At 40.9% G+C, this 23,889-nt stretch overlaps 1 protein-coding gene across 1 annotated transcript; it reads right to left on the reverse strand.

Moving 5' to 3' along the window:
- Positions 1–219: 219 nt before the first annotated feature.
- Positions 220–23,376, reverse strand: LOC139473680 (rhodopsin, G0-coupled-like). The gene is made up of 5 exons (XM_071256381.1): positions 23,277–23,376; positions 21,949–22,111; positions 17,375–17,502; positions 10,852–11,201; positions 220–567 (listed from the first exon to the last, which is right to left on the reverse strand). The coding sequence occupies exons 1-5, from the start codon at positions 23,374–23,376 to the stop codon at positions 220–222; spliced, it is 1,089 nt and encodes a 362-aa protein (XP_071112482.1).
- Between the last annotated feature and the right edge of the window lie 513 nt (positions 23,377–23,889).

Consider the following 23,889-nt stretch of genomic DNA (forward strand, 5'->3'; position numbering starts at 1 on the left):
TGAATTTCAATAGCGCATCTCTTCCAGATGAAGTTCTGCTCAAAAAGCGTGTACAGTATATCCGGCACCGAACGTTTTTGTCCGGGAATCGCGTTCTATCATCAAAACATTCTTCCATCGCAAATGGCTGCAAGATTGCTGATGCGGTGTCATGCAATATTTACTCACAAACTCACATCATCCATCTATCAAACACCTTCTCAACACAACACATATAAATTACTTGTTCCTGCCTGCAATGCTTGTTCTGACTTGATCATGACCAACACAAGAGTCGTTGGTGTTCACGATGGTGGTAAACCGTGTGTGTCTGTACTTGCGGGCTCCTGACCTGGTCCGGAGTCTGCTCGATGGTCTGCAGCACGGCATGACGGAGGCTAAGGCATGTCTGAATCTACTGGATCCGACTGTGTAGATGATGGGGTTCAAGGCACAACTGAGCTTAGCGAACATGGTTGGAAGACACGAGGCAGCGATAGGTACTTTTATCCTCAACACAGACAGAAGGGAGAACAGTGCATAAGGAGTCCACACTGTCAGATAGGATATCACCATCACTATACATATCTGAAATTTGAAAAAGGATTGTGGATATAAGTAGTAGTAGGAGGAGTAATAATAATAATAATAATGATAATAATAATAATAGCCTGAAAAGAGAAACAGAAGGCTTTTTGTTTGCTGCTCAGCACCAGTCACTTCCCACTCGAAACCGTAAATGTGTGATTTCGCATGAAAATATAAATTTGAAATGGAAATTATGGAATGAATTTTACTGGACCGCCCAACACATTGGCAGTAGATGCCCAGCTTTGGCACAAAGATGATGGCGTGGCTCGATCCTTTTATTACCGTCTCCGCCATGCTTGTGGTTTTGACGTAGAGGTCCATCCATGGTACGATCCGGAATATGTAGAGGGCGTCATGGAAAATGAAATGAATTCCTTGGAATAGGCCCGTATACAGCCTTAGACCTATCCAGGCCAACAAACCTGATCTTGTCCTTTTTGATAAATCCAATGAAATCTCGCTTTCGAAGTATCACGCTTGCATCCCAAGTACCAAGTTGTCCGACTCCCCATTGTTCTCGGTGCCTTAGGTTTGGTACCTCCCAATCTGTTGACTGACATTGGGAGAGTACTCGGGTTTGCTACCAGGAATACAGCCCTTCTGACAATCTGGGTAATGCAGAAGGCTGCAGTGTTGGGGAGTCTTCACATTCTCCGAAAAGTTCTGGGTGGGTTTGACTTGACAGCGCTTCCTGGGAGAAGTCCCATTCGCTGTCTGGGCTGCGTGTAGAGGGGGCAAGGGCCCTGGGTTGATGATGAGCCTACCCAACCTGACTGTGCCAGGATCACCCAAACCCTCTTTGCTGCATATTTTATTTTAATATGTAAATAATAATAATAATAATAATAATGATGATGATGATGATGATGATGATAATAATAATAATCACGTAATTGTTAAACCAACAAATAATAATAATATAGGATTAATTTTTGAGGTAACAAAACTGACCCATGAGTAAGGTGAAGAGCAGATTGTTTTTGGCTATCTGTTCATGTTTGCGCATGACTAAGTTTACACTAAATAACACGACCCCCTCGGAAGACCCTTCTTATAAAGTGTCCTTTTTACACCTACTGTATTTTGTGGTGGATTTATGTTTACCGATAGAACATGAAAGAAGGTGAGAATATTTGTGAATGTCAATTTCTTTATTAGTTCTCAATGATGTCACATGTGCTTTGTGACCCGTGAAGATCTGGGGTAGAATAGGTCTTCAGCAACCCATGCTTGCCGTAAAATGCGACTATGCTTGTTGTAAAAGGCGACTGGCGGGATCGGGTGGTCGGGTGCATGTCATCGATCCCAATTGCGTGGATTGATGTTCATGATATCAGTCATTGAATTGTCTGGTCGGGACTCGATTATTTACAGACCGCCGTCATATAGCTTGAATATTGCTTAGTGCGACGTTATACAACACACAAACAAACACTGCTATGTGGTCAAATTCCCTTGTTTTCATCAGCAAGAGGAGAGCACAATTGGTGCCCATGAGTCAAGGATTGCGTGTTTCATTAAGTTTAGGGTGCGGGATAATGGTGTTAGAAAGTTGAACAAGCCAATGTTTTGACACAATTGATTTGGTTCTCTCCAGAGGTTGCAAACATTAAGGAAACCCTTTGAGGTTTTCAGAAGCCAGACAATTAATCCACCTTTACTTCAAGCTTCAGTTTGAAACTGCTAGAAAACCCCTCTTGTAAGGCTAATTGAGTTTGTATATTTCGTTGATGTTACATTTACAGAGCATCATGGAAATTTGAAAAATGAACGCAACATGAACAGTATTTAAATATCACAAAACATAAGGATACGGCGTGTAATGACTTTTATATCTTTGAATATGTGCATTTTGGATACTTCATCATACATATACACATAGGTTCCTGTAGTTCCAGCCCTTGGCGCTACATTTCACAACTTTTGAGGTTCAATCAAGCATACTCTTTATGCCAAGATTTCAAAGAGCGCCATACGAATATTACTTAGATGTTGTTCGATCAAGGTTACAACATTCAAGGCCTCAGTAAAGCTTTAAAAAAAACTTATGGTTTACATATGGAGGAAATTTCTAATCGGATGCATCAGTGACAAATATTATGTCCAATGCAATTCCCTATTCTGATATATCATATGATCCCGTGCTCTTTCTGGTGAACAATTGACTTGCATGTGCATGTGTTAATGACAGGTGCCACCGCGGGGTTAGGAAACGCTCACCTTTTCGCTATTTCATAGTGATTCATAAACACATGCTCAGGATAAATTCGGAATCGTACAATCTGATGAATATGGAAAGGGTTTTTAGACAGATAACGATGCTTGTACATGTACAAATAGATTGACTTCAGTGAAGAGTTGAAGTTAATCGTCTTAAACTCTCACGCTGATAAAGCAAGGTTTGGAATAAAAAATAGTACCAAAGGATTCCAGGGCGCATTACTGTCTAATACTCAAAACATACAAACGCGATAATATAAAAGACGTCTAAATGGACGTGACGTGAGACTATGTAAGATGCATAGGAATTGTATTCCCTTGGTGGGACAGGAGAGCACCAGCAATCAATAATGGCTTGGGGAAACCCTACAAGTGCTCATGCAGACTGGATGGCATTGACCGTGAAACCGTGAACATATCTCAAGTAGAGCACTGCCAACAAGAACTTGTAGTGTGTCTTGGACTCAGTGGGTCATGCCCGGGTTATATAGAAATAGGGCACCTTAATTAAAAGGAATGCGGGTGTTACGCAACACTTTTATCTCATTCCGGAAGCACATTAACCTAAAACCCATACAAATGCTGCTTGGTTTAATGGTCTGTGATAACAGCCAAGGAAAGTTTTTTTACCTTTGCCGATGGGAATGTTTTACTGGTTTACACTTTGTAGATGTAATTCGTTTTTTTCAATTTGAGAAATGGCAAATACAGATTAACTAACACTCGTTCACATTCTAATATTAAGAAACACTTGTATATATTTTTGTTGGCATTTCTCTATTTCGTTATAGGATCAGGACAAAAGTTCATAAGTCAATATATACTGAACCACAAAAGAAACGTCACCATGGATAGATATATGAGAAACCTTATTTGTCCAAACACTGTAAACATACTTTGAGACATATTAAAAAGTGAAACTTGGCAAAACTGATCATCAAGGTTGAAATTAAGGTGTCAAATGTTCTTAAAGTGAAACACAACATTAGTCTCTGAGAAAGTGGCATCACAAGTCAGTATCTCGTGTGTCCGCCATGCGCATTGATGACTGCCGGGCAACGTCGATACATGGAATGGATGAAGCTTTTTATGAAGGTCATATGCACTTGAGCCCACACTCTGAGGAGCGCCTGACGCAGTTCAGCTGCAGTTGTCGGCTTTGGTCGGACGTCTTTGAATCTCATTCCACAGGTGCTCAATGGGATTTAAATCGGTACTGAGGACAGGCCATTGCATGGATCTGATGTCATTCTGCTGGAGGAAGTCTCTTGTTGCTCTCGCAGTGTGGGCACGGGCGTTATCATGCTGAAGCTCGTGGTTGCGGCGTCGTGCCAAATGAGGTATGGCGTGTGGTCTCAAGACTTGATCAATGTACCGAGCTGCTGTGACACCATTGCCTCTCCCTGTGCAAGACCAATTCCACCCCACGCCATGATGCTCGAACCACCCCCACGAGTCTCTCTGAACAACACAAGCATACGAATAACGTTCTCCACGGCGTCGCCAGACTCTCTCTCTCTCTCTCTCTCTCTCTCTCTCTCTCCGTACTAATAGGCGGCTGGTGTGTCCCCATGGTCTGTCGACCAGTTTCCGGAGCAGTAACAAAGCGATCTTGAAGATGCTGTCGCACAATCTGACGATCCTGACGTCGGGTGGTGACCCTTGGTCTTCCACTACTTCTTGGTCGGTCATCTGTAGTGTTGGTGGTCTGGTACCGTTGCTGGAGCCTGTATATGATCCTTACGTGGACTTGAAATGCATTGGCTACTTGCCGGGCGGTTTGTCCAGCTTGCAATCGTCCAGGGGCTTGGTGTCGTTGATTTCCTGTCAATCTTGGCATGTGGTAGCAATTCAATAACGAATGAATGTTATCCAATCTGGGTGGATTTATATAGGGCAAGAAATGGGGGAATGCATGTACATTTCAATTTGCGGGGTTACCATGACCGTTGCCGTGGTGCGTTTGGGCGATCGGTTTTATTGTCATCTGCCTTGTTTTTTTTGTCATCAAATTTCATTTTTCGGACAAGGTAATGTTATGCAACTTTTCATGCAATGTTACTTGGGGTGACGTTTCTTTTGCGGTTCAGTATATATAAATTCCTTATTTACTCACTATTAATGCATGTAATTAGGCAACCCATGACCACATCCTAACAGACGCTCGTCAATTTTTCAAAACTCTCTACCTGCCTTGCACGTGTTTATAACCTGTCAAGAAGACATATGAATATGACATTAATATTTACAAAAGGTATGTTCAAATTATATCTGAATTAATTAGTTGTGTCAGTTTGTATGACTTTGCAAGATTGTGAAACACACACACACGTACAGAAAAACCACGTAAAAATGTCAGTTGACAGTCCATGGATCTAAAGAGTGAGTGAGTGAGTGAGTATGGTTTTACGCCGCTTTTAGCAATATTCCAGCAATATCACGGCAGGGGACACAAGAAATGGGCTTCACACATTGTACCCATGCCGGGAATCGATCCGGTCTTCGGCATGACGAGCGAATGCTTTAACCACCAGGCTACCCGACCGCCCCTGGATCTAAAGAATATGTAACCAGATTGATCATGCGTTTGTGGACTTTTTTAATAGGCTTTTACTAGAGATTTCTTGCGATCATGGACATGTTTTTTGTCGCACTTTCACACTTCCTTACCCACTGGCACACATCGTTTCAATGAAAACTGCATGAGTGGTGAGTGCTACCGGTGTAGCAGAAAATGCGAACACCTTGTGTCGGTGATCTATTCACACAATTTTCATCACTAATTCGCCGTTTACGCCTTCGGGAATTTGTCTGGGCAGTTATTTGAAAATAATTATTCTCCAGCGTTGACCTTTTGAATTTACACTTGAACCACAGATGAGGCACAGAGCGAGTTCCTTCATCTTGATTTATGCGACATGAATGTTAAATAATGGCTTCATACAATAAACATTCCGACTGTTTTCGGTCTTCCTGGCTCCATATTCGCCTTTGCTGTCCATGCAGCACATGCTAATAATATTAATTTCTTCGCGTTATTAAATAAATGTGTCATACTTTTCATTCCAGTGACATAGTTATAAGTGGAACAATACCATGAAACAAATAGCTATGATCATCCCTTGTGTTGTTATCTGGATTTATGTTATTCTGGTAATCCAGATTATTAAGCTGACATATTTCAAGGATTACAGGGCAACCACACCACCCAAATCGATCGGAAATAAATACGCCTCGTGGTAAGAGTGAATAAAAACATTTTCATTGACCACATTTATACTTCAAATGGAGTTGGTTCAATCATACGTCCTTCAGAACACGAAGAACCACAACAGCCAAGAAAAACAATCACGGAGACGAATTCTAGATGGTATGGCGAAGCAGGACTTCTATTTTAGGGTTGGACATCAGACCTTGGATTTCGCAACAGCAAAGTCATGTATGTTTCTTTGAGTTGCATTAAAAAAAGAAATAAAATATAAACTAAAAAAACCATTATAATTTTCTGATTGCAAACGGGATCTGAACAGAGTTAGATCATTTATGCTTGTAGTAAAACATCTTCGGCTCCACAAAACACATCGAGTTACAAAAATGATGTCCGATGCAATTGCCTATTTGAATTATACTACGTGTATCTTATGTTTAGGGAAATGTTTTGGGTCGTATTTATTTCTGGAGATGAAACGTCTATTAGTAGCCACCCTTATGGGCCTCCAGCGTCTATTTGACGAAATTCGGTTAGCAGAAGAGATGACCAAGAATTTGATACCAAACAATGTAATAAAACAAAAAAATAACCGTGTAAGGATGTAGACTATTTAAATTTAAATGCAATCATAGCAAAGTTGAATGTGATTTATAGATAAAATGACTCAGTTGTGTTTGTTGAAGCAGCAGCTGTTCCTATAGTTCAATGTAATTTATAGATTGGTCAGTATATTCAAACTCGGCATAAACTTATATGCACATTCTAGTTCATTGAATCAAAGAGAAAATTATGTTGATATTAGAGACTATTTAAAAAATGTCATTGGCCACGATATATTTGATTTGTGACGTTAATCTGAAAACATTTGTCTGAAAGTTCGCCGATTGTAAATGTTGATTGATTTTTAATTTCTATTGACAATTCGATGATTTTGCGATATTATCAATGTCTTACAACTAAATAAAGGCATCGGGACCTGACACTATAAGTTAAAGTACCTTTCAGTAGCAAAAAAATACTTTTATTCTGCAGTAAAGAAAACATAATCATGTAACTATCGTCCTGTCTCGGTTAAAGTTGTGTCTTAGTGGCTAAGGGAATTCGATAATTGGACAACTCCCACTGTATAAATAGTGACGCGTGTGAGTGCATTGTGTTTAAAGTTATTTCTTAATGTAGATCGGAACCAACGGTCATAGAATTCTGGCACATCTAACAGACGAACCTTTGCACAGCATTCTGTTTCTCAGGTAGTAGTCGACAAATACACGCGTTAAGATTTTGTTTGTTTGTTTGTTGTTTAACGCCGCAATATTCAAGCTATATGACGGCGGTTTGTAAATAATCGAGTCTGGACCAGGCAATCCAGTGATTGAGATCATAAGCATCGATCCACTCAATTAGGATTGATGACATGCATCAACCAAGTCAGCGAGCCTGACCACCCGATCCCGTTAGTCGCCTCTTACGACAAGCATAGTCGCCTTTTATGGCAAGCATGGGTTGCTGAAGACCTATTCTACCCTGGATCTTCACGGGTCACGCGTTAAGAACGAACGAAACGAGAAAAGGCCAAACCCCAAGCTTAAAGAAAAGAAAGCGAAATAAACTAAAACATTGTCTGTGCTGTACACACGTCGCGAAAATAACTATTGCCATTGGTGTCCAATGCGTTTCAATTTGTTATAAAGGGTTGAGTCCCTAAGCAGTCCTGGAATCTGATGACCGGTGGTTCCAAATGTGCATTAATAAAATTATCCGTGTTGTGTTAACACATCAAGCGTTGCCATGGGATTCACTAATAGATTAAATGACAAAACACATACAGCACTTTGGTCTTCCCCCTCCCGTGTAGCTGGCCCACGGGGATATAACTGTATAATGTTCACTAAATTATCCTCATTTAGACCGGATTGATAATACAAGTATTCCCTCGCGTCGTAAAGATTTAACAGTGGTTTCCACTGACTTAGAAGATGAACAATCAACATACAGCTACCCTTGACAAGGGGTCGTGCGGGAACACAAGTCTTGCCCTACATGGTCTTACCAATATGCACCCAAGTACGTAAATACACTTATGAACAGACAAGTATTTAAATACATGTAGTTACCTTCAAATAAGCTACAAAACGTCAAAGCTTTAGAATAAACAGTTTCGATTTTCCGCTTAAACTTATTTCATTGGGCGTAAAAGGTAAAATAGCTGTTAAAATGATAAGAATGGATCACTGAAAATCAGTGATGACACCAGGTGGTAAGGCATATGTGGTCCAGATAAAACGAGTCATATGTCGCTTAACAAATTCGCAAACCACTTCGTGTATTGTCACCTGGGTTTTATACATGTTCTTAATAGTGGATTTAACACACCCTGTGCTTCTGTGCAAAAAAACATTAGTGTCCAGTGATAGACATATTTCACGTCTAGACTGTGCTGGTAAATAGGTGCCGATAATTGCCTTGACACATATTTCTACTTACTGTCTGGACAATGGATTGCTATATCAGAGATGTGCACGGCTTCCAAGTTGGTAAAAAGGTCATTTCTCTTTCCATCAGAAGAAACATTCGGGCAATGATCTGAGGTGTCACCTATAGAAGGACCTAAATTTACTTCCAACCACAAAAGCATATATCTTATTGAATAGTTAGAAATATACAAAAATATTTATACGGATATCCTTTACTGATCAAAGTCACTCACTCACTCTAAATATCGATTGCCTTCGTGGTCTACTGGGTACAACGTCTGCCCAGAGAGAGAGAGAAAGAGAAACACTCACTCATACGCACAAACATAATACACACAGAGACACAGACACACACACACTCCAACAGTGAATACCCTGTACCAAACTAGATCTGCTGTGTTTTATGTTTATTCCCATCACTGGAAAAAATTGTTTTAGAAACTATCACGTTGCTATGTGAACAAGGTGGACGGAAGGGGGCACAACGGTAGAAGGGACAGCGCAAACACATGCTACACAGTATACGTCGTTTTTGACTGACAAGATGCGCTACCCAGCTGATGTTGCATACTATTATTCTGACAGATTAAAATAAATATATGCATCAAAGAGGGTTTGGGTGATCCTGGCACAGTCAGGCTGGTCAGGCTCATCATCAGCTCAGGGCCCTCTACACGCAGCCCAGACAGCAAGTTGGACTTCTCCCAGGAAGCGCTGCCAGGTCTAACCCAGCCAGAACTTTTCGGGGAATATGAAGACTCCCCAACATTGCAGCCTTCTGCATTACCCAATTGCCAGAAGGGATGTATTCCTGGTGGCAAACCCGTGTACTCTCCCAACGTCAATCAACAGATTGGGAGGTACCAAACCTTAGGACCAGCAAGCGCGGCAGCCTCCTGCATTACCCAACTGCCAGAAGGGCTGTATTCCTGGCAACAAACCGGGGTACTCTCCCAATATCAATCAACAGATATGGAGGTGCCAAACCTAAGGCACCGAGAACAATGGTGAGTCGGACAACTTGGTACTTGGGATGCAAGCGTGACATATATGCGAGGTCTACATATTTGCCATTTTCGTGAATCTTGTCAACCGCATTGGTGTTAAAGGGGACAGAGAATTCAATGATATAAAAGATTTCATTAAACGTATCAAAAAGGAGAAGGGCGGGTTTGTTGGCCTGGATACGTCTGAGGCTGTATACGGGCCCCCTACATATTCAGGGTCGTACCACGGACGAACCTCTCAGTCAAAATCACAAGCATGACGGAGACTACTAAAAATATCGAACCACGGCATTAAGTGGCATAAGATACAGTTTGTGACAAAGCGGGGCAAGGAGGCAATGTGTTGGACAGTCCTATCAAATTCATCGCCAGTCATGTTTACATTTTAATGCAAGATTACACATTGATAGTTTGGAGTGACTTGTCCTGAGTAGCGAACAGAAACCCGTCTGTTTCACTTTTCAGGCCAGCCGACTTCATCCATGCGAAAGACTCTGCAGTGTTGCTGATCATCTCAACACACTGCACATCAGAGACCCTTCCCTTGAAAAACCGAACCTGTGTTGACAGTCAATTCTGCACCGTCCAGCACTACAGAACCATCATCCAAATCAACGCTGACATTGGGATAATTATTAGCAACAGTCAATCATTACTCGTTACTTGTTGGACCGCAAACGGCTGAGCATTGATCTCTAATGGCATTTGTACAGATGAACAAACATATTTCCATCTCTGAAGGAAATGTACAATATAACCTTTCAGATAATATTTATATAAGATATATAACCCCGTCCTGTTTCATGACATCAATCTGTTCAAGATGTGTCGGACTATAATTGTTATCTGATTCACGCCCCTCAATTCGATCTCATGATGGACATTTTTAGCCTCCAACATTAACTCAACCAATGTTTCATACATGCGAAATTATCATCACTTGAAATATCAGTTCAGGCGTCATCGAGTTTCTGCAGAACTTGGTTTACCCGTGAAAACTCATATTTGTTTGTCTGAAACCGTCACACGACAAAAGACTTACAGTCTCGCATACGTGAACGTCGCCTTTGATACACGTAATCCTGTGAAGATTCCAGGTTAGAATTAGTATTCAGCAGCCCATGCTTGTCGTAAGAGGCGACTAACGGAATCGGGTGGTCAGGCTCGCTGACTTGCTTGATGCATGTCATCATATCTCAGTTGCTGTCTGGTCCAGATTCGACCATGAACAGACCGCCGTCATATAGCTGGGATATTGCTGAGTTCGGCGTTAAACAACAAACAAACAAATAATTCACGTACTAAACCTGGATGCCTAAGAGCTCATGTTATTTGGACATACAACGATAGGAAAGAGGGGCCAACTTACCAAAGTGACGTTTCGTTCAACTTGCATCTTCTGGAACACCAGTAGCTTTTCCATCTCAAGAAACCTTTCATTTGATGTGAGTCCAAAACGCAGGGACCTTGCCTTAAACGTTATCTTAACGTAACAGAAGGTGATGATGACAATGTGAATAATGTAACACGTCACCAGTGATGATATTGAATAGGAGATATCTGAGAGCGTGGTCCCCTGCCAGTTTAAGGTGCAGGAAGTTCCGTAGGGTTCCAATGTATAGCTGCTCCAACCAACTAGAGGCAACGACGTCCAGATGAAGGCATGACCCCAAATTCCACCAATGACGAATTTCATATATTCGACGTTAGTAAGGTAGTCTGAAAAGCAAATATTGCCAGAGAGCAAATATAAGAATGTATTTAATTTCAAACGTATGTTATCATTGAAATGAATATTGGAACACGTAAACTCGTGAAATTATTGAATAAGAAATAGGTTCTTAAAATGCACATATTAGTGAGTAAGTATGGTTTCACGCCGCTTTAGTAATATTCAAGCAATATCACGGCGGGGCGACACCTGAAGTTGGCTTCACACATTGTATCCATGTGGGGAATCGAACCCGGGTCATCGGAGTGACGAGCAAACGCTTTAACCACTGGGCTACCCTACATCCCCATGCACATTATAAGATACAGGGTGGCATGTGAGTCTCTTCTGTGTCACTGGGGGACACGGGTGGCCGCGTCGTCTGAGGCACCGTGATTCGGTGTGCAGAGTTGCGTCCGGTGGGCACGCCAGAATCTAAGATTGCGGGTTCGCCCCGATTATGTTTCTAGGTTCGTCAGCCCCGATTGTGTTTCTAGGTTTGTCAGCACCATACTCGTGGGTTTCACCGAAGTGGTAAACGTCTGAGACCTGTATCACTTCGGGCTTTCCTCCCACATTGAGCTGACATTCCGTAATATAACTGGAATACTGTTAAAAGCTGCGTTAAACCCAACTCACTCACCCACTCACTTCTGTGTCACTGAATTGTCAAACAATTTCAGGTTAACCTTAATTTACCTTTATACGTAATGACTCGATTGATATTTGGAATCTTCTCATTTTCCTGTATGTATGTCTTACCATCTACTTCATATGTTTTATTGTATGTAAATATATAATTGATGTTTTAATTAAATGTAAATAAAGATTTCGCTCGTTTTCTAAGTTGTTCAGTTTCAGATTCACAAAATATTTTCACAATACACACACATGTATGTGTCACGCAAACTAGAACTTGTTTCACGTTAAAAGAGATTAAACGGGTTTTTATTGCTAAGCCGTAAATCATCATTAATTCAGAACCGCCTGTGGATATCAGGTGTAGTCGAGTGTTTTCTTCTATTAATATGGTTATTGTAATATAATGAAATGAAGTAACACTCAAAGGCCTGACATTTGTAACAATATGCAATAAAGTGATATGGATACCGTTTGCAAATGAATCGTACATAAACTGACTTAATAGGTCATAATAATGATACACACTTAAGCGAAGATAGATAAAGGTCATTCGACACCAAACAAAATAAAACATACAGTTCGGTCGGGGTATATATGAAGACATGAATGTACGATCAGATGTCACTATGTCGTTGTAGAGGTCAGGGATCAGCTCTAAGGGTTGATGTGATGGCTGGTGGTGCACTATGTCGTTGTAGAGGTCGGGGATCAGCTCTAAGGGTTGATGTTATGGCTGGTGGTGCACTATGTCGTTGTAGAGGTCGGGGATCAGCTCTAAGGGTTGATGTGATGGGATGGTGGTGCACTATGTCGTTGTAGAGGTCGGGGATCAGCTCTAAGGGTTGATGTGATGGGATGGTGGTGCACTATGTCGTTGTAGAGGTCGGGGATCAGCTCTAAGGGTTGATGTGATGGGATGGTGGTGCACTATGTCGTTGTAGAGGTCGGGGATCAGCTCTAAGGGTTGATGTGATGGGGTGGTGGTGCACTATGTCGTTGTAGAGGTCGGGGATCAGCTCTAAGGGTTGATGTGATGGGATGGTGGTGCACTATGTCGTTGTAGAGGTCGGGGATCAGCTCTAAGGGTTGATGTGATGGGATGGTGGTGCACTATGTCGTTGTAGAGGTCGGGGATCAGCTCTAAGGGTTGATGTGATGGTGTGGTGGTGCACTATGTCGTTGTAGAGGTCGGGGATCAGCTCTAAGGGTTGATGTGGTGGGATGGTGGTACCCTATGTCGTTGTAGAGGTCGGGGATCAGCCAAAGTCACACTTTTCGAGTAAAACTACCTCCTTTAGACAGACATGCACGAACTTTTCGAGGCATGCTTCTGATCCGTCGACCAATGTCAGCTTGACATCACAGAGTTCATTGAGAGTGATGTGTTGATTTTGACGTTGACGTAAACGCCTGCCAATGACGGTCCAGATGTGTTCAATGTGGGAAAGGTCAGGACTGAATGCTGGCTTTGGCATAACATAGATGATATAGTCGGAATCGTACAATCGCCTCTGCTTTATGCAGAGATTTCTATTGGATATGGAAAGGGTTTCTGTCGATTTATTTTTGTTGGAGTAATCTGGCCACAATCCTTGCACGATGAGCCCGTGCATTATCTTCTTGAAAGATGGCACCAAGAGTGGTGCAATGGTGTTGTCCCGATAATATTGATCTGTGACTCTACCATGGACAATGTGGAGCAGTTCGTCAAGTCATCGTGATACCACCCCATACCATTATGGCCCCAGGCCAAAAACGATCATTCTGTGCGACGTTAACGTCCAGATGACGCTCAAGAGGACGTCCCCAAACTCGATTCCTTTGGTCATGGAAGTCGAGAGTGAACATCGATTCGTCAAAAAAACATGACACTAGCCCAACACCACTGACGCCTCTGATTCAAAAGACGTGCAGTAAGTTGTGGGGTGACATCTGACGGATTAAGTAACATGCAGTGCTTTGGCAACACTATTCTGATGTGTGCCCATATGCAACGTTACAACGTTCAGCACGTTACACACGTCGCACGTTCAGTGCTGTTGTTTCCTTAATGATATTACATGTGTTGTATAACGCGTCTTTGAGCGTTTAGTTGCAACAAAACAATACGCGTCTGCTCACAACTAAGTGTGAATGACAATGGTAAATCTGGCATACCCATCGCCCGGGCTGTCCGAGGGTACGTGCTTAATGACTGTCACAATGTTGTGTTCGTGAGCTTGATTTCTTCGGAAATGTCCTTATTGGTGTATTGTGAGCAGTTTCAGCTCAAAACAAAATATCCCCTACTTTTTTGGCATACTATAAGTTTCTCCCTCGTTGTTTATTGCAACCCATTATTCACATATACAAGTCTTAAGTGGCATACTGGCGGCATCAAATGTAGATAAATAACATAAACCATTTCCAAATCGAAATATTGCTGGTGGGCACAATTTCCTGATGAGATAAGCAGGGTTGTGACGAGAACATGTTCCAGTTCAAGATTGATAAAGATATTTAGTGGAATTGGAAGTGGGGTTGTTCGTCTCACGGAAGATATGGGTTCGGTTCGATCCCCACATGGATACAATATGTCAAGCCCATGCGTTGCTGGTGTTCCCCGCCGCGATATTGATGGGAGATAATGCTGAAAAAGGCGCAAACATCCCTCCCTATCTCCTCCCCAATGCCATCAAAACCGAGGACCTTTGGTCATGGAAGTCGAGAGTGAACATCGATTCGTCAGAAAACATGACACTAGCCCAACACCACTGACGCCTCTGATTCAAAAGACGTGCAGTAAGTTGTGGGGTGACATCTGACGGATTAAGTAACATGCAGTGCTTTGGCAACACTATTCTGATGTGTGCCCATATGCAACGTTACAACGTTCAGCACGTTACACACGTCGCACGTTCAGTGCTGTTGTTTCCTTAATGATTTTACATGTGTTGTATAATGCGTCTTTGAGCGTTTAGTTGCAACAAAACAATACGCGTCTGCTCACAACTATGTGTGAATGACAATGGTAAATCTGGCATACCCATCGCCCGGGCTGTCCGAGGGTACGTGCTTAATGACTGTCACAATGTTGTGTTCGTGAGCTTGATTTCTTCGGAAATGTCCTTATTGGTGTATTGTGAGCAGTTTCAGCTCAAAACAAAATATCCCCTACTTTTTTGGCATACTATAAGTTTCTCCCTCGTTGTTTATTGCAACCCATTATTCACATATACAAGTCTTAAGTGGCATACTGGCGGCATCAAATGTAGATAAATAACATAAACCATTTCCAAATCGAAATATTGCTGGTGGGCACAATTTCCTGATGAGATAAGCAGGGTTGTGACGAGAACATGTTCCAGTTCAAGATTGATAAAGATATTTAGTGGAATTGAACTTCAAATGGTAAGCATGCTCTTTGAATGTCTTGGTTCAACTTGCGAAGCTGGGATCCAGTTTTGTGACATAATGTATAGTTACTTATGATGTCAGAGCAAGATTTTGGCACTGAAACAATAAGTATCCAATATGTAGAACATTACAGAATCCATATGTAATGGACTTTAAGGCAGATCTACGATAGTTTAAAATAGTCACTGTGTGGGTTTCTAAACTCAATGTGTTAGTACGAATATGCCCTGAACTTGTGTGCAGTCCAGACATTGAGCTTGATTTGAGTGATTCTTTTCGATGTTGAGATGCGTGATTGGACAGCGTAGTTGATCAGTTCTTTGGTTAGCTGCCACAGTGAAGTCTTTATTATGGTTCCCTGACTACATATTGCTGAATATTCCTAAAAGAGGATTAAAGCATCTGTCAGTGTCGTGGCACAGATATGGATATCTATGTAAAACGTCCTTATTATGCTTGCTATCTCATCCGTCACACTTCTGAATAATCAGGTTACAGTGAAATGTCATAAGTACGTCCCTACGGCGTTTACAGTCATTGGCATTAATATCAATTTAGAGACAGATCATTTGATATTTGATAGGGTCGTATGCCAGATATGTTTTTATTCAAAACTATGTCTGAATACAATTTTTTAAAGAAAAACACCTTGTCACAATGTGACAGGCAATGTCCCTATTTTCTACTGTCTGAAGCATAATTATGTCTCTCAAGAATTTTCGGGGACAATCCCAGCCACGTGAGCTCCCAGAATATCAGATTGTCGGTCCCTTAGTGGGATAAACATGATTAAATCATTCTACTGATGAGGCTACATCCCCCAGCAGGCATATGACTGAAAATAATGACACACTGGAATATAATTCATGTCTCTGTATCTGGAAGCAGTCCCTTGTCAGACAACCTTTACCATCGTCACATTGAACGTTCCGCAGAACAAATGGTTCTATATTCCATCTGCAAACACTGTAACCATCGATAGTTCATTCCGTGATCATCTCACAAGAAGGTTTACATCTTGCTAGTGTTTAGCGTCACTGTTGAACCAAAAAAGCGAGGTGCAAACTGTCTGAATCCGCGAGGCGGATTCTTTGAAAAGTCTGCACATTAGTTTATCGATTCATACCTCAATGGTCAATCCTTATGCACATTCGACAACGAAGACATGTATTATATATATTAGTATCTATAACAGTATAACCAACAACAGTTTTATATATTAAAGCAGACTAAAATGACGAGATTGATAAACATTCCAGGTGTTGGAAAACACACTGTGAGTGAGTGAGTGGGTTTTGGTTTAACGCCGCTTTTAACAGTATTCAAGTTAAATCGCGGCGTGTCAGCTTGATGTGGGAGGAAAGCCCGAAGTGATGCAGGTCTCAGACGTTTACCACTTCGGTGAAACCCACGAACACGGGTATGGTGCTCACAAACCTAGAAACATAATTGGGTCGAACCGGGATTCGAACCCACAAGCATAGGTTTCTGGCGTGCCCAAGGGACGCAACTCTGCACAGCAGTCGCGGCGCCTTAGACGACTGGGCCATCCGCAAACACACTGTGGCGTGACATGAATCCTGGTGATTGTTTAGTTTATGCACGTAACTTGACACGCCCACAAAGTCAGTAGCCAATCAACGGGGAGTAAGATCAAAACAAAATATTTCATTCTCGGACTTCGGTCTCAAAGGGTAGTTTGGACAATAAATATGCATTTCTCTAAATGTCCAGTGCATGACGATACACGTGACCAGAAAGGAAATTCCCGTGACTGTAATAAAGTAGTTCGCTTCGGTGGGCGTGGCTTAATTTTTTTTCATTAGGACATTAATGCAATAAAACGTGACCAATTCAGCTAATCAGAATGCAGGAATTACAATGAACACAACGAAAAAATAATTATATATATATATATTTGAACAGGTTGAGCATATCTTTGGGCATGTGTGTGTTTGTCTCTGTGTGTATGTGTGTGTGTGTGTGTGTGTGTGTGTGTGTGTGTGTGTGTGTGTGTGTGTGTGTGTGTGTGTGTGTGTGTGTGTGTGTGTGTGTGCTTGTAGCACTGGTGTTGTGTGCACTTCAAGGCTATTAATAGCGTTATATGGCTTCCAAAAACATTGGTGATGAATTTATTACTCACTATATTGTGGCTTGCAGACGAAGGTGTATCTGAAGATGGCGATGACGAGCATAGTGTTGATGCTGACCATGCTGAGCAAGAAGATGATGTAAGCAGAGAAGATGCAGCCAAATTCGCCAAACAACCATCTGAAACAAGAGGGGACACACCATGCACAAGGATATGTACAGACGACTTTAAGTACTCATGGAAATGAAAAAAAAACCCTGTTTTGCTGGATTTAATAATCGACACAAAGCATTACGTAGATGTAAATACGAAATAACAAAACAACTGGTAAAGTACTAGTCTGGATTTGCTAGTTTTATCTCAGTGCCCAGTACAAAATGTACTTTACAGGAGGTACTTTGTAGGCACTTTCAACATTCAAAAATAAAACTAAGTCCAAATTGACATGGCAGAAACAGGCTATAGGCATTATGCAAATTAGACTGGAAAAAAAGTTATCAAAACAACAATAAAAATAACAACTATGTTTATGTACATAATAATAATGACATGTAAGTTGCTGTTTGAGAAGGGAATATGTTACTTTTAAGTTCTGATATTTTGACGATGATTCACTATCCAACAATGCCACTCACAAATCACTAACCACTGACAAATCACATGCACGTGGGTTTCAAGCACCTGTTTCCACTTGTCGTCAAGGTGTCATAGGTGGACATACACCTTGATCTACTAACACCTCAGTTTCACAATAGTCTGTTTTGTTCATATTTTTACACACTTTAACGTGTAAAAAACATAAAAATCTTTGATACACTGTATTTGTACCAAGGCCCAATTAGTACTAACTGAGTTGTTTGAATATTTATATATTTTGTATATTAACTGCATTTATTTAAAATCTGAGATCGAAAAAACAGGGTTTTTTCATTTCCGTGCGTACTTTAGTCATATACATGTGCACTGACCAGTACTAATCACGTTGCTATCAGGCCTGGTCGATAAAACTGCGCATGATGACCAGAATTTGTATTCTGGACATTTGTACTTTTGTTTGTTGTTTAACCACCCTGCAATATTCCAGCTATATGACGGTGGTCTGTAAATAATCGAGCCCAGCAATGATTGACATCATAATCATCGATCCACGCAATGGGGATACGATGACATGCATCAACCAAGTCCGCGAGCCTGAGCACCCGATCCCGTTAGTCGCCTCCTACGACAAGCATGAGTTGCTGCAGACCTATTCCCTACCCGGATCTTCACGGGTCACTACTACTACTACTACTACTACTACTACTACTACTACTACTACTACTACTACTACTACTATTACTACTACTACTAATAATAATAATATTAATAATAATAATAATAATATCCAACATCCTTTAAAAAACATCATCATTACTCACTATATGTATTTGAGAAAGTGTGCATACAATTTGGTTGTAAATCAGTAAATATGTATTTGAGAAAGTGTACACACAAGTTGGTTGTAAATCAGTAAATGTGTATTTGAGAAAGAGTACATACAAATTGGTTGTAAATCAGTAAATATAAATTTACATATTTAGAAAGAGTACATACAAGTTGGTTGTAAATCAGTAAATATGTATTTGAGAAAGAGTGCAAACAATTTGGTTGTATATCAGTAAATATGTATTTGAGAAAGAGTACATACAAGTTGGTTGTAAATCAGTAGATAAAAACTAAACTTCGATAATAATACAACTGAAAATCATGTATATATACTAAAAATATGATAATAAATGAACCGCCATAAGTCGATGATTATTTTGCTATCTTATACTAGATATACGAAATCGTCAATGATGACAATCCCCAGTCTGAACAATACATGTGGAAAAAAATATAGAAGTCTAGGCTATCACCTTTTCCTTTAGGATAAAAACATCAAGTGTGTTGCTTATATTTGTGGGTACTATTGAGTATTTATAGCCAAGACATTGCTGTTGAAACCGGCAGCGACTGGTTGTGTATAGATGTACAGCAGAACATGGTTATTGCACAACCAGGTCACAACGGAGAGTATGTTGATTCGATTGTTTGTCATCTTAACAATCACTGATGGTTCTGGGCGCCTACACTTCAACAAAGGCCATCATGGTCGACAAGATACGCGTGTACGTCGCATGGCTAGCTAATACGTTTCGTGAATCAGATTAAATGTCCACCGACTGTGAAGGAGTTTCCATCATTGCCCAAACCAGTTTGTAGACGACTCCATCAGCTGTGCCATGTGTTAACACAATATATACATCATCAGCACGTAAACCATGAACCAGACAGTACGAAGCAGACATAATGGGCACGGCATGATGTAAATAGATTATCGGGAGAAGTATTTGATGCTGACAAGAACGGTTTATGAATAATTTGTGACAATTACAGGTTTTACCTACATGCAACTGGATAGAAGGACACATGACCCACATCCAATTATTTCTACACAGTATTATATTTAAAACGTGATCTTATATTTAAGCTGCATTGAACAGATATCTTGGACGGATGTTGTGGCTGTTTCATCAATGTCCTCTCAAAATCATATTTAGTAACACCGTTTTCGAAAGTGTACATGTATGAACATACACGACTACACGATAACATCAAAATTAAAAATCCCAATGCAAATTATTCGACTTTTGTTGGCCAAAACATCCCAAATGTGAACAATAACATTCCGTATTTTGATCTCTAGCAAATACGCTGTTTGTAGATTACCGTTATCGGTTCTTATATCGATGGTAATCCTGTCCTTCCTTTAATGGTGCATGGAATAATGGAATAGGTCCCCGGATCCTATTTTACTGGTTTTGCTGATTCCCGGGGTAAGGTTTAAGAGGAACATAGATATGTAGCAATAGACCCATTTTGATCAAACTTGGCCAACTAATGACTACACTGATTGCACCTCACTCCTTGTACAAGCATTATTTCTGGGAGAAAACCGGATTGGGAAATCAACCATCAAATGACAAACACAACATCAATGCAGAGTTTTCACTTCTTCAGTATGGGGTCGTAGAATTAACAGACATTTCTTTTGATTGTACAGCGAGGATACTGGCGCTTCGAGTAACCAACTGTAGGATTTGTTTGTTTGTTGTTAAACGCCGTACTCCAGCTATACGGCGGTTATAGCATCTTAAAAATAGAAATACTACACTTGTTCTTGTGAGATGAACTCGTGTACTTTTATATGGCCTCTGGTCTCCTTTCTCTCGGTCACATACCACAGGACGTGAAAACGTTTCGTAAAAATGGTATCTTACGAGAATGATTTAGTATTCTTTATTTCTGAGATGCTTCACAAAAAGATCAAAAGAGCAATTAAAATTTATCCCGCGATATAGTAGGCTTTTTGAGCTCTGTCACTACATCGGGATTCAATTATCGATCGATGAAGCAATTTCTTTAACGGGGACACATGTCGAATAATTGAATATCATTTCCTGGGAAGACATATGGCAAGATGATGTCAACCATGTGCCATGTCGTTTCATTCCATCCGTCATCCGGGTAGAGTGTCCGCCCGGAGCGCGGAAGGTCCGGGGTTCGATCCCCGGCCGCGCGATACCAAAATACGTTAAAAGATGGTACTTGTTGTTACCCTGTCTGGCGCTCGGCATTAAGGGGCTAAAACAAGGACTGGTCGGCTCGGAGTCAGTATACTGCGTCTGAGTGGGGTATTCATCTTAAACTGCGGCATGGTATCCCAATGAGCTAGCACTATAAATCGGCATCAGACTAGTACAAGCAGCCACACAAACACACACACGTACATGCACGTCGCTATATAAGTGCAATAACCTTGGACGCGACGTTAAACCCCCATTTCACCTCACCTCACCATCCGTCATCCACAGAAATGTCGAATACCATTCGAATCCTTTGCTTTTTTCATTACTGAAATTTTCGTCTTTTAATTCAGTTCCATGAAATATTTCTTTACATTCGCTTATAGATTTCATTCCGCCTGTTGGACAAGTGTTATTCTAATTAATCAAGTCATTCAGAAGCTGGGAAAACATGGATACATGACACGGTTTGGAGGACATCTGTATTTGCTTGTAGCGACGTTTCATTGCCACTTCTTGTCCTTCACTGAAGTTCATTCACCCGAAGAAGAGCAAGTAATAACCCTGAAATTTGGCTACAAATACTGTTTAATATTCCAGCAGTATTAAAGATACGAAAGAAGGAATCACGCACTGTTCCCATGTAGAGGATTGAACCAGGGCGTCAGCGTGTCGAACTGTCTGTTGAACCACTAGGCTACCCCACATTCCTTATTATTCGCATTGACAAAAACGGGAATGACTAAGCCATGAATTTAAATTGGACATCGATCTATCCTGATTTTTTCCTTTTATCCTTTAGAATGAGTAAGTTACGTTTTTACGCCACATGGCAATATTTAAGCTATATCGGGTTATCATTTTGAGACGAGGCATATAAGTAGGTTCTGTAGTATTGTCTAGATTCAAATGTCATTGTATCGTATTCCAGGGTTCTAAATATGGAGATCCATGGGATTTCATAAAGTACTCTGTCCATTTATGTGCTCTACACATTGCGGATACAGATGTACTGACCTTTCAGCGAATCCAGACGCCGCTGTCATGGGATAGGCTATGACGCCGACACAGAGGTCCGCCAGGGCTAGGTTGAGGATGAGGTGGTTGAAACTTTTGCATAGCATCCGCTTTATCAAAACAACCAGAATCACACAGGTGTTTCCAAACAACGCCACCGTACCTGGGTAATACAAATGAGGTACATTAAATTAAAGTAGTTCTTCCTAACACTTCAAAAGACGTAACTTGATATCTAACAAGCTAATAGAATGGTGGGTGGATGGGTGGATGTGTAGATAGATATCAAAATGATTGATGGACAGATATATGACGGACAGGCAGACAATAGTATATAAAGCGACAGATCACAATATAAAAAATAATAGATAGATAGATTGCAATATATAAAGTGTTTTTCAGCAAATCATGCTTGTCGCGAGAGGCCATTAACGGGATCGGGTGGTCAGGTTTCGCTGACGTGGTTGATGCATGTCATCGTATCCCAATTGCGTACCTGCAGATCGATGTTCATGATTTCAATCACTGGATTTTCTTATTCAGAATCGATTTTTTAGAAGACCGCCGTTAAGCAACACACAAACTAACAATGAAGTCATATGACATTTTAGCTACCTTGATAATTGATTTCAGACTATAATCTACAATAAACCGTCATTTTATCCACAATGAAAAAAATCATTTCAGGTACGTATTTTTTAATTAATCACGGGACTAATTTCCTGTAAAATTTCAATGGACGGGAAATTTCGAACGTTAAATCTTTGTTTACATCTGGAGGGAATACATTTCCAAACGTAAGTCTTCACCTCCAAAACAGACCGCCTCCGTGGTCTATTGGTAGAGCGTCTGCCCGGAGAGCGGAAGGTCCGGGGTTGGATCCCCGGCCGCGTCATACCTAAAGACGTTAAAAGATGGTACTTGTTGTTACCAAGCAGCCACACACACACGTGAATGCACGTCGCTATATAAGTGCAATAATCTTGGATGCGACGTTAAACCCAATTTCACCCCATCTCACATCCTGAACACCCAACAACAACATGCATGGCTATCCCTCCTGAACCAGAACAAATAACCACAAACGAAAATATCTTGCTGCCAATTATTTTGGCAAATAAATGGATATGTTTCAAAACCTCTCTAAATAAAAGCGCCACAACCGATTCCATAATCACTATTAATCTCTGCCATAAGCATTGTACTTTTATATCAAAAGTATGTGTTTACATGTAGGGTTCAATACAAAATAGTTATGACACCAGAAACTTGCGAAAGAGTCCATACGAAGAAACCATTACATTAATAAACGTATAAATCCAACTCACCCAAAACAGTCAAATATATTCCAGTGGCCATGTAACCTTGTGAGGAAAGCTTTTCTGTGATGACCACCTGAGAACTGTTGAAGCTTCCCTCGCCGTTCATCTTGAAGATTCATATGACACTCTACTGCCCGTCTTTCTGCAATTATAGGCGTACACATCAATGTTGTGTATGTAGGCCGTGAATAGCGTGGGTTGTGACCCAGTCTTGTATAAGTGGATTTCAAGGTTAAGGTTAGGTTGTCGCCTGCTGTCTATACCGTATTTACCATAAAAATCTGCATTTCTGAGGGATGTTAAAATGATGAATATAGGGAGTATGTATAAGAGGCAGTGGGCACGATTTGGATTTACCACTAAAACAGCTAAAGAACTGCCGTCTCGTCATTATTGAGTGAATTTGACTGCGGAGCTGGAATTCATTCAAAGTGGTGTGATTACGCCATTTATTATTGCGCGTGTTAATGCCGGACAAACCGATTTGTAGGCTGACGGGTTACGCAAAGAAGCGAGTGGTGATGATGTGATTCACTCTGATCACGATCGGTCATTTCTTCTGAAAATAGACCTCTGTGGTCCATCGTAGCCATTTAAAGTCGTGCCTTGGTCGACCTCG

This window comes from Haliotis cracherodii, unplaced genomic scaffold, assembly GCF_022045235.1.
Source record: "Haliotis cracherodii isolate W230 unplaced genomic scaffold, xgHalCrac1.p SCAF_3, whole genome shotgun sequence".
Taxonomy (NCBI): domain Eukaryota; kingdom Metazoa; phylum Mollusca; class Gastropoda; order Lepetellida; family Haliotidae; genus Haliotis; species Haliotis cracherodii.

What these genes read in the sequence shown, in the direction of transcription:
- LOC139473680 (XM_071256381.1), bottom strand. Translation starts at nt 23,376, where the DNA reads ATGAACGGCGAGGGAAGCTTCAACAGTTCTCAGGTGGTCATCACAGAA. An exon ending in AATATATTTGACTGTTTTGG is followed by an intron (nt 22,112 to 23,276) that starts GTGAGTTGGATT and finishes TGTATTACCCAG; the next exon opens with GTACGGTGGCGTTGTTTGGA. An exon ending in TTGAACGAAACGTCACTTTG is followed by an intron (nt 568 to 10,851) that starts GTAAGTTGGCCC and finishes TTCAAATTTCAG; the next exon opens with ATATGTATAGTGATGGTGAT.